At 42.6% G+C, this 11,555-nt stretch overlaps 1 protein-coding gene across 1 annotated transcript in view; it reads right to left on the bottom strand.

Moving 5' to 3' along the window:
• Positions 1 to 1,703: 1,703 nt before the first annotated feature.
• LOC110344027 (uncharacterized) overlaps positions 1,704 to 11,555 on the bottom strand; it is a 30,963-nt gene continuing 21,111 nt past the window's right edge. The window contains exons 4-6 of the mRNA XM_087198010.1: positions 6,399 to 8,805; positions 5,686 to 5,750; positions 1,704 to 5,112 (exon numbers count right to left, since the gene is read on the bottom strand). Coding sequence (XP_087054136.1) covers positions 4,982 to 5,112; positions 5,686 to 5,750; positions 6,399 to 6,577 — 375 coding nt within the window. The 5' untranslated portion in view covers positions 6,578 to 8,805 and the 3' untranslated portion in view covers positions 1,704 to 4,981. The remainder of the gene's footprint in view (positions 5,113 to 5,685; positions 5,751 to 6,398; positions 8,806 to 11,555) is intronic.

Genomic DNA, 11,555 nt, shown 5'->3' with positions numbered 1-11,555 from the left:
CTGTTGTTCATAACACCATTCCACAGAGCAGGAGGTTATAAAGAAAAGAAGTTTATTTTAGCTGGTGGTTCTGGCCCAAGGTCCTGCATCTGATGACTGCCTTCTTGTTGGCAGAGTCATAGGATGACAAGGAATCACACAGTGAGAGGCAGGGAGACTGTGACAGACATAGCCTGACTGGGTTTTATAACAGAAGACCCAGCACTCTGGAGATAACCCTTTAATCCCTTGAGGGGCTCATCCATTCCCAAAGGCAGAGCTCTAAAGCCTGTTAAAGGTCTCACCTATCTTACCTCTTAATGTCTCCTAATGGGCATTAAACTTCAATATGAGTTTTGAGGGGACAAACCACTTGTAAATCATAAGAGATTCTGTATGCTCTTTATACTTTACTTTGTAATAAAGGTTTATTCTCAGCCGTTTCTCTCTCCTTTTTTTTGGTACTGGGGATCGAACTTGGAACCTTGTACTTGTGAGGTAGGTGCTGGAACCCCTGAGATAAATCCCCGGCCTCATTTTTGCTTTTGATAAATACTGGGATGCTTTTGGGAATCAGAAAACCTTTTCTCTCCCCATCACGTCAAGTTTTCAAGATTATTGCCTGTGTAAAACTAAAAAATCAATTTGAAAGATGAGAAATAACACTCCAAAGACATCTCTTTTCCAGTTGGGTCATTTCAAAGACGTCTCAGCAGAAGTATGCTGTCCAGGGACTGGAGATTTAGCTCAGTGGTTCTGCCGCCTGCCTCACAAGCACAAGGATCTGAGTTCGATCCCGAGTACCAAAAAAATAAAAGTATGCTGCCCAATTCTAAGTCCTCAGGTTTTGTATTCTCATATAATTGTATACTGAGAGGAATCGGGATCTGGTAATGGACATCCTGCCTACTTCATGGGGATTCAGAAAGAGCAATCCTGCTCTTGCTCTTGGCCTTGACTAACAGAAACTTTCAAAGATGCAGTGTTAATAAAACAAATTATCACAACTCAAGTATCAAAACTGCACGGTGATTATAGTTGTTAAGAACATATTCAGTCTAGGGCTAGGGAGTTAGCACAGTGGTTCCTGTGCCTGTCTTGCAAGCACAAGGTCCAGAGTTCCATCCCAGTACCAAAAAAAAGGACATATTCAGTCTAAAAAGACATGACACCTGGAAAGGAAAAGGTTTATATGAAGTGTAGAAAGATAGTAGTTTAAATCAATATTGCTAGTGAGGAAAGCATTGCTATGCATAACTCTCATTTCTTAAGGCTGTGTCTGTTTATAGAGCTATGTGTGTTGTGTTCTTCATTTCTTAATGAGAAAAGATGAATGCAAAAGTGTGAGCAAATGAGAGATGACCATCACAAGTAGGAAAGGACCAATGGACTCTGGATGTCACACAAAGTTGTAAAGTACAGAGAGCCCTGAGGGTATAGTAAAATGAGTTTGGGAGGAGGGTCTCCAGGGGAGCAGAAGTACCTGCCTAGACTTCATCCTTCAATTTCTGGGGATGAAACCTCCAGTTGTCTTAGTTAAAAGTAAGTCTTAATAAAACTGCTGCATGTTTCCCCTTCTCCCTCTCTTTCTTCCTTTCCTTCTCCTTTCTTTTTTCTTTTACTCTCATTTTTTAATTTTTTGTTTGTTTGTTTTTATGATGTTCCTTTAGGGATCAAGACAAGCATTATCTTAACCCTAAAAGGGTAAAAGACAGGTGTATGAATGGTGATTATAAAATGAATCCCAAGGGCTTCATTTTACTTTATTTACTATTTTGTTGATATGGATCAAATCCAGGGCTTCACACATGCTAGACAAATGCTCTGCTAATGAGCAATAGCTCCAGCCCAGAGTTGGTACTTTAAAACACATTTACAGGGCTGGGAGTGTAGCTGAGTGGTAGAGCACTTGCCTGCATACATAAGGCCCTGGTTTTGCTCACTGGCATTTAAAAAAAAGAAGTTAACAACAAAAACAGGTTTACAGGGAATACATTCCTGACAGTAATAGTACCAAACATTATATATTACATTTTTTCTTGTACATACTCCCTATTATGATAAAGTTGATCAATTAGACATAGTAGGAGATTAACAACAATAACTAATAATAAAAAAGAATAAATATGTGAATAAGGTCTGTCTGGCTTCTCTTTGGCATATCTAAATTGCCAGCATCAGCACTCTTAGACTTTGGGACCATTATTAAGTAAAATAACATTTCTTAAACAGAAGTATTATGATACCAAGACCATCAAACTGGTAACCAAGATGGCTCCTAAGCAACTAAGTATAGATAAGTATAGATAAGGTAATATAGATAATGTGGATACCCTGGATAAAGGGATGATTCACATCCCAGCAGGAACAAGCAAGATGGCATCATCACGCTACTTAAGAATGGCATGCAATTTAAAACTTATGCATTATTTATCCCTAGAATTTTACCACTTAATATTTTCAAAATGCAGTTGACAGTAGGTAACTAAAACCACAGAAACCATGGGGTACAGGGAGAGTACTGAAAATGTAACCATAGTGCTGTAGTTAATTTTGTTGTATTTGTGGATATTTTGTTTCAATCCAAATCCTAAAGGGCTAAATAGGAAATCATTTGGGCTCTGAAGGGCATGTGGCTTCTTTTGCAACTACTCAATTCTGCTCTCGTAGCACCAAAGTACCCAAAGATAACATATAAATGAGGGTGTTTCTATGTGCTAATAAGCCTTCATTTATAAAAGTAGTCAGTGGGGCATAGTTTCTGACTCCTGGTCTAGAATTTTAAATTAGAAGTTTCAAATAATCAGTCATGATAAAACTATAATTTTAGTTAAATTGTTTAAAAACTGCATTCTCCCTAGCGTCCGGGAGGAGGCTCCTCCCCCCACCCCCCGCCATTCCATGCTCCTAGGACAGAGAAGGTGAGCTGCACAGGCACCAGAAGTACCACCCCCACAGCCACAGTGGAAATGAGAATACACATAAACAAGCCTCAAAAACAGACTTCCAGATCACCTACAGTAACCCCAAAGGGGTTACTCAACCACCTGGACTCCCTGAACTGGCAACAAAAGAGGATCTGGAAAAATGAAATAAGAAATAATTTCTCAGATAACAGCAAAGATTTGCTCATAGTGCAAGACATGATTAATAAATCTAGAGAGGATATGGATAAAAAAAATAGAGGATCTGAGGAACATAATGGAATCCCAACATAGGAAACAAATGGAATCCGTAAAACAGATACAAACAGATTTCCAGGAGATTAAAAACTCCATCAAAAGTCTGCACAGCAGAATGAGCCAATGCGAGGATGGAATTTCAGATATAGAAGTTAAGATTGGAATTAGTGACCAGGAAAAGAAAAATTGCTTTAAAATTGTAAGGAAACAAAAGAAATCAATCCAGCACCTGCTAGATGACGCAAAGAAGAATAACGTAAGACTGATTGGAGTCAATGAAGAAAGAGAGAGTGCAGATGACATAAAAAACTGTTCATAGAAGTGATGGCAGAAAACTTCCCAAGGAGGGGAAAAGAACTTGACATACAGATAAGTGAGGCATATAGGACTCCAGCTAGCCTTGATAAAAAAAAAAAAAATCTACACATAGGCATACTTAGGATTCCAGAAACCCAACAGAAGAACAAAATTCCACAAGCAGTGAGAGAAAAGAAACAAATCACATAGAAAGGAAAGCCCATCAGAATCACAGCAGACTTCTCAATGCAAATCCTCAAGGCAAGAAGAGCTTGGAGTGATGTATTTCAAGCCCTAAAGGAAAACAGCCTCCAATCCAGATTGATGTACACTGCAAAACTATCTTTCAAAATTGATGGAGAGAATGTTACACCCAGCGAGAGAGAACCAACCAGAGACTGATATTAAATCCACACAGGAGTTCATTATCGGCTGGGACCCAAGCTGAGCATTGGACTCTAGCCCCAACTGGGGGGAGACTAACACATTTTATACACCTTTAAGGACAACAGTTTCTAGCCCCCCATGGGATAGAACTAGCAAAGCAAGCAAAAGGTACAGAAGCAGAACATTCTGCTGTTAGAACATTTGTAAAACAATAGTTGATTGTTGTTTCTAAGAGACTCTCTAAGGGGAGGAGGTTTCTAAGCTTCCTCCTTTTGAGTTTGTCTAAAGGGCAGGTAGGTGGGTCATTCAGCAGCAATATAGAGTCTGTCTTGCTAACTAGGGTCCTTCATTCCCCACTGGTTCTTGTAACTTAATCAAATCTTTGATTTCTGTATTTATTCTTCAGATTCTTCCTCTAAAACATCTTCTAAAATCTCATAATTTTGTCTCAACACCATCAGTTTAACTGCATCAACCCTCTGTCTAACATATTTAGTCAGAGAATTTATAATACAAGGTCCCACAAGCAAAAGCAGAAGTAAGATAACTAAGGGGCCTGCTACAGCAGAAACTAGGGTAGTTAACCATGGGGACCAGTCAAATAGATTTTGAAACCAACTTGGATCCTTTTGTTGAGCATATTTAGTCTTTAAAATTTCCCTGACCATAGCTAAGTTATCTCTAATGACACCAGACTGATTAGTATAGAAGCAACAGGTTTCTCCTAGGGCTACACATAACCCTCCCTGTTTCATGAACAGGAGGTCAAGTCCCCTTCGATTTTGTAGGAACATCTCAGCTAGGGAATCAACCTGGTTCTCTAATCTGGAGATTGAGTCTTCCAGGTGACCCAAATCTCTTGCTGCTTGGTGGCTTAGGGCTTTAAAATTTGTGTCCTGAAGGATCAGGGAGGAAGTTCCAATAGCCGCTGACCGGCTATTCCTAATCCTATCAGAATGGGCACTAAAACGGGAGCAGCCCGTTTACTCCTATAGTGTTCAGTGGTTAATCCCAGATGTTTGTGACCCCCCTTTTTATTATAATACAAGACTTGTGGAACAACATACATGGTGACACAAAACAAAGTGGCAGATTGGGTAGCCAAGACTGATTTGGGAATGTATTTAGACAAGTCCTCAGTGCAAGCAAACCAAGCATATCAGGACCAGGTCTCCTGGCTTGAAACCGTGGGGCTGGAACATCACAAAGGGTTTTTCTTGAGCCTGTTGTATTGTAGCCTGGATCTCACTCTGAAGAATCTGTAAGGCTTCAAGAGAATGAAGTAAAGAGACACAAGAACTCTCTGTTATCTGTTCAAGGTTTAACTTAGGGAGGAGTGGCGGCGGCCTCCCATACAAGATTTCAAAAAGGGTAAACTTGTCAACATATAGGGTACATCTAACTCTTAACAAGGCTAGAGGAAGCAGATTGGGCCACCTACTGCCAGTTTCTAGAACATAGTTAGGGTTTCTTTCAGGGTCCTGTTCATCCTTTCCACTTGCCCTGAACTTTGTGGGCGATAGGCACAGTGTAACTTCCAATCAATATGTAGTGCCCTTGCCAACAATTTGGATATCTGTGCTGTGAAGGCAGGCCCATTGTCAGACCCCAGGTAATGAGGGATTTCAAATCGGGGAACTATGTCCTGGAGCAAAACCTTAGTTACTATGTTAGCTGATTCTCCACAAGTGGGGAAAGGTTTTACCCAATCTGAGTAGGTGTCAACGAATACCAGTAAATATTTGAACCTATTGCTTGATTTTATTTTGGTGAAATCAAGTTCCCAACGTTTCCCTGGCTCTCTTCCCCGTAGTTGATTACCTTTGCTCCTTGGTCTTACCTTGGAGTTTACCTGTGCACACACTTGACACCTGGAACTGATGTCCTGGACCATAGAGGCCAGTCCTGGGATTGAAAACATAGAACTCATTAGTCTTTTTAACTTTGATTCTTCCAGGTGAGTTAAGTGATGTAACTGATGAACAAGTTGACTCCCCAGGGCTCGGGGGAGACAAATTCGTTCATTTGTCCCTTTCCACCAGGCTGTGTCCAGTTTTGTACCCCCTTGTTTTTGGTTTTCCTCTTCCTCTTCTAGGGTATATGTGGGCCTTTCTGGCAGGTAGCCAAAGAGTGGGATGGGCAGAATGTTTATTGGCCCCACTGGTTCTCTGGCCACTCACCAGGGAGCATCATCAGCCTCTTGGTTACCCCAGGCCTTGAAGCTGTCTCCTTTTCGGTGGCTTTTGCAATGAATAATGGCCAATGCCTTGGGTTCCCAAATTGCCTCCAATAAGGCCAAAATTTCTTCTTTATTTTTTAATAGTTTTCCCTTCTGATGTCAATAGCCCTCTCTGCCTGTAGATGTCACCGTGCACATGGGCAGTGGTGAATGCATACCGGCTGTCAGTGTAGATGTTTACAGCCTTGTCTTGACCTAATCTCAGGGCTTGAGTTAAAGCTATTAGTTCAGCCCTCTGTGCCAATGTCCCCCAGTTTAATGCCTGTGCCCAGTGCATCTGTCCTCCTGGACTGACTATGGCTGCCCCCGCATACCTGACTCTGTCTTCCACGAAGCTGTTTCCATCAGTGAAGAAGGTCTCATCTGGGCTTTGCAGGGGAACATCAGTCAGGTCTGGGCAGTTGGTGGTGGAAATTGTCAGTGTCCAGACAGTCATGGAGGGGTATGTGTGGTCAGAGTCTGGGAGTAAGGTGGTGGCTGGATTAAGGGCCATTTCTTGGGTGAATTTGATGTGTGGAGCATCCAGCAACAGGGCCTGGTACTGAGTCAGGTGGACGTTGGAAAGCCATCATTCTGGGGCTCCTCTCAGCAACATCTCCACCACAGGGGGTGTGGTGATGACCAGGTCCTGTCCCAGGCTGAGCTTTTTTGCCTCTTTGACCAGGAAGGCGGTGGGTGCAACTGCCCTCAAACAGGTAGACAATCCACTTGCCACAGGATCAAGTCTTTTAGACAGGTAGGCCACAGGTCTGCTCCAAGGCCCTAAAGCTTGAGCTAGCACTCCTTTGGCTATGCCCCCTCATTCAGCCACAAATAACCAAAAGGGCTTGGTGACATCAGATAGGGCCAGGGCTGGTGCTGACACTAAGGTTTTCTTTAAAGCCAAAAAGGCACTTTCTCCTTTTCTGTCCAGAGGGACTGTCTCTTGTGCCTAGAGTGCAGCAATAGTGACTTTCCCCAGTTTTTTGGCTAGGATTTCCTTGGGGGCATCATAGTTATCATAAATTTTCTGGGCTATGTTCAGGAGTTTGATGCTAGTCTTTCCCTCAAATCCCTCCAATTTCTGTAATTTCTTTCTAATGTCTGGGTCCGACTGGGAAACAAAGGCCAGATTTAAAGCTGCTGCATTTTCGGGAGCCTCTGGGTCGATAGGAGTGAAAACTCTATAGGCTTCCAAGAGTCTCTCCAAAAACACACCCAGAGACTCCATTTTTCCCTGGCAAACCTCACTTACCTTACTCACATTAGTGGGCTTTCTGGCAGCTGTCCAGAGTCCCCCTAATAAGTGCTGGTGGTAGGTCCCCAGCCTCCTCCTACCATCATCATCATTGGGGTCCCATTTGGGGCATTGCAATGGAACCACTGTTTCAGCCCTGGCTGAATACCCCAGAGTTCCACGAGTGACACCGGGGTTTGGCCCCAGGGCCTCTTTGACTGACTGTTGATAAATGCATCCCACTCCTCAGTGCTGAACAGGATCTGTAAAAGCTTCTGGCAATCATCCCAAGTTGGCTGATGGGTATGGAAAACAGACTCAAAAAAAGAGATTAATGCCTGAGGTTTTTCAGAGAAGGGGGGATTTCGATGTTTCCAATTGTAAAGATCACTAGTTATAAAAGGGACATAAATCAATCCTCCCCCAGGCTCTGTTTGTTTTAAAGGAAAAAGGGAGGAGGAAGATGGGGCTGATGGACCATAGTCCTGTCCTGATTGAGTATGGGGAGGTGAGCGGATCTGGTCTGAGGAGGAGTCCGGAACCAGAGGGCCTGCAGCAGGAGATTCAGGGCCCCTCCCCCAGGTGCCAGTTCCACCCACGTGGTTAGGGGGAGGTCGGTGTAAATCATCCTCAGGGTCAGACTGGAGAACACCTTTACTGGTTGACACAACCATCAGAGAGGGGCTCTTTTCCAGTAGGTTTTGATTTCCCCTTCTCCTCCAATTCAGAGTTGCCAAAGGTTGATTGGGACCTGTACATTGTATAAAATATTTAGGGGGATCTTCCAACATATCGATCCAAATGTCAATATATGGGAATTGATTGGGATGCCATAGGGCCCTGACTCCTGTGACCACATTCCAACCCTTGTGAGCAATGTGCACAGAATAAGTTCCCACCAGGGGCCAACTGACTCCGAAACTTGGCCATTCTGATTGACACAGAATTTGCAATTTGCCTTTAGAAAATTTATGCCATATTCATCTTCTCTGTCTGTAGAATATTTTTTTTTGAAGTTATTCAAGATACAATCAAGTGGAGTTCCTTCCGTGGACTGTGAGGAACCCATAATTTTAGCCCGTGAAAATGCAAAAGGCACACAAAGCAAGCAGACAGACAGACAACAATAAACAGACAAAAACAAACTTTGGCCAAGTAAACCTCTGGGGCTGAGTGGATTCAGACCCTACCCAGGGAGTCACTCTTCTGAGGACTCCGACCCAGTGAGTCTGCTTGCCATTGCGAAGAGACTCTAGGTAAGGGAACCTGTGCCGTGTCTGGTTTCCTCTTACCTACCCACAGTGCACTAAGAATCATTCGATTCTTACCTCTAGAGGCTTTCCCGATAAACTCCTTCAGGTTGGTTGATTGACGATAGGGCCCAACTGGAACCGGCCTACCTGGAGCCCTGGAATGCCATCAGGGTGGCCTAGCCCTGGAATACCACCAGGGTGGCCTCTCCTTCCACAGACCAGTGTCCAGAGGGTGTCCGATCCTGGTCTCTCCTAAAAAGAAACAATAGGTCTAAGATAATAAGCTCCAGAGCAGCTGGTTATCTCACTGGGGCCTCCAAGAATGTTACACCCAGTGAGAGAGAACCAACCAGAGACCTATATTAAATCCACACAGGAGTTCATTACCGGCTGGGACCCGAGCCAAGCATCGGACTTGAGTCCCAACTAGGGGGAGACAAACATGTTTTATACATCTCTGAGGCCAACAGTTTCTAGGCCCCCCTATGGGATAGAACTAGCAATGCAAGCAAAAGGTACAGAAGCAGAACGTCCTGTTGTTAGAACATTTGTAAAACAATAGTTGATTGTGGTTTCTAAGAGACTCTCTAAGGGGAGGAGGTTTCAAGCTTCCTCCTTTTGAGTTCATCTAAAGGGCAGGCAGGTGGGTCATTCAGCAGCAATATGGAGTCTGTCTTGCTAACTAGGGTCCTTCAGAAATAAGATACTTTCACGATAAAGAGCACCTTAGGAACTTCGTGAATACAAAACCAGCACTCCAAAAAATTTTAGACAATATCCTAGGAAAGGGCAATGAGGATCACAACCCCAGGAAGCCTAGCAGAATGAATCCATTGGGTGTGACAAATTAAATGCAAAGGGGGAGAATCCAACGAAAAGAAGAAGTCATGACAAGGCTTTTAAAACTTTTAACTTCATCTCCCTAATGAGTGTATAATTCAGTCTTGTTATTGTACTGATTAGTATTTTTCTGATTCTAGAGTTGCACACCTTTCCTTTTGCTGTACTGGCTATTTATCATCTTCTTGTGTCTACTTTTGAACCAAGTCCTTTGCATTGAGTTACATCCCCAGGCCTTTATTTTTTATTTTGAGACAGGGTTTTGCTAAATCGAGTCACCCAGGCTGGGATCAAACTAGCCTCCCAACATGCTGGAATTAAAATTGTGTGCAATGATGTGCTCAAAGTTGATCCTTTCAATGTACATTTCCTAAATGTTCTCTGTTTGCCAGGTACAGTCCCACTGTCCAGAAGGCAGTGTTGGGAAGGGGAGAACAGACACACAAATAGCTCACTTAGACTCCATGTGTGTGGTTAGTCCATTGGGAGGCATGCACAGAATATCACAAGAACTCAGAAGTGGGGTCTGCCATGCATCCAAAGTAGGTAGAGACTTCTTCGTCTTCATCTTCTTGAATTTGTACACAACTCCCAGCTGCCTCCACACAATTTAAAAAATTCCTAACATTCTAAGCACTGTATACATCTGAGCACATTTGATTTAATTCAGTCCTTATAACAACTCCTTTGGAGATGAGTAGAGTAGCAGAGAGGTCAAGTACCAAGTGACAAACATAGAATTTGGACCCAAGTCTGCTGGCACTGAAGCAAGTCCTGGAAACAGTGCTCCAGAATGCTTCTTGCTGACCCCCACAAACTCTGCTGGGGCTCACTCACCTGGAGGGGGGCATTTCTCCACAGGTCCTGCTGACAACCTTGGAGCTGGTTACCTCCACATGTCTTCAGTCCTGCTCTGCCTTCATAAGCTATGGTACACATGTCTTTCTGGCTTCTTCCCAGGCTACTGGGCAGTTAGGTCTTTTCCTCAGAGCCCAGATATCTCCTACTGCAGAAAGTTCATGTTATCTCCACAGCTGTCATCTCCATAGCTTTAGGGGCAGGAGTTCTTCACCTCTGATGCCTTCTTCTGCCTCTCACACAGATATTACCCAGTTGAACTCTGCCTCAAATTCTACCTTCTCAAGGAAGATAAACTCAGCCTTCAAAAGACCCAGTCATCTCCATTGTTAGGACACTATTAAATTGAATTATCATGTGCTGTCCCAAGAGATCTCTCTATATATTACCTTTTTATCTTTTATTTTGCACTTTATAATTTGGGTTTCTCATATAAAAGAAATCATGCAATATTTAAACATGTGTGTCTGATTTACTTCACTTAATATTATGGTCTCAGCATGCATCCATTTTCCTACAAATGACTCAAGTTTATCTTTCTTTATGGTAGAGTAGTTCTCCATTGTGTGTGAATACCACATTTTCTTTATCTATTCATCTGTTGGTGGACATATAGGCCCCTTCCAAGGTTTAACTATTATGAATTGTGCTGCTATAAACATGGGTATAAATGTATTACTGTAATATAATGTCTTTAACTCTTTTGAGAAGATACCTAGAAGGTATCTTGTACAGCTGGGGTTCTTTTCAGAAAATCTTTGCCTGTGTCTATATTTTAAGAGTTTTATCTATTTTGTCTTCCAGTAGATTAAGTGTTTCTGTTTTAGTATTTAGATATTTGAGGGCTGGGGATTTAGCTCAGTGGTTCTGTCACCTGCCTCACAAGCACAAGGTCCCGAGTTTGACTCCCAGTACCAAAAAAAATTTAGATACTTGATCCATTTTTATTTTATTTTAATGCTTGCTGAGAGACATGGGTCTATGTCCAATCTTTGGCATGTGGATTACCAGGTTTCCCCCACACAATTTGTTCAGGAAGCTATCTTTCATCCAGCAAAAGTATTTGGCCCATTTCTGAATGTGCCTGGAGCTGTTTCTGCATCCTGTTTACATTGATTCACAATTTTTTCCCCCAATACCATTCTGTTTTTAATCACTGTAGTTTTGTAGTATGACTTCAAGTCTGGAATTATGATTCCCTTTGCATTTCCCTTGTTGGTCAGAATTGCTTTTGCTATTCTAGGTTTGGTATGGTTCCATATGAATTTTAGCATTGTTTTCTCTAGTTCTGCTTATCTAGGAAC

Source organism: Heterocephalus glaber, unplaced genomic scaffold (assembly GCF_053883595.1).
Source record: "Heterocephalus glaber isolate CG9 unplaced genomic scaffold, H.glaber_assembly_v1.0 deba00000347, whole genome shotgun sequence".
In the NCBI taxonomy this organism is placed as follows: domain Eukaryota; kingdom Metazoa; phylum Chordata; class Mammalia; order Rodentia; family Bathyergidae; genus Heterocephalus; species Heterocephalus glaber.
The sequence above is the reverse complement of the archived record's forward strand: the minus strand, read 5'-3'. Positions and strand labels throughout refer to the sequence as shown.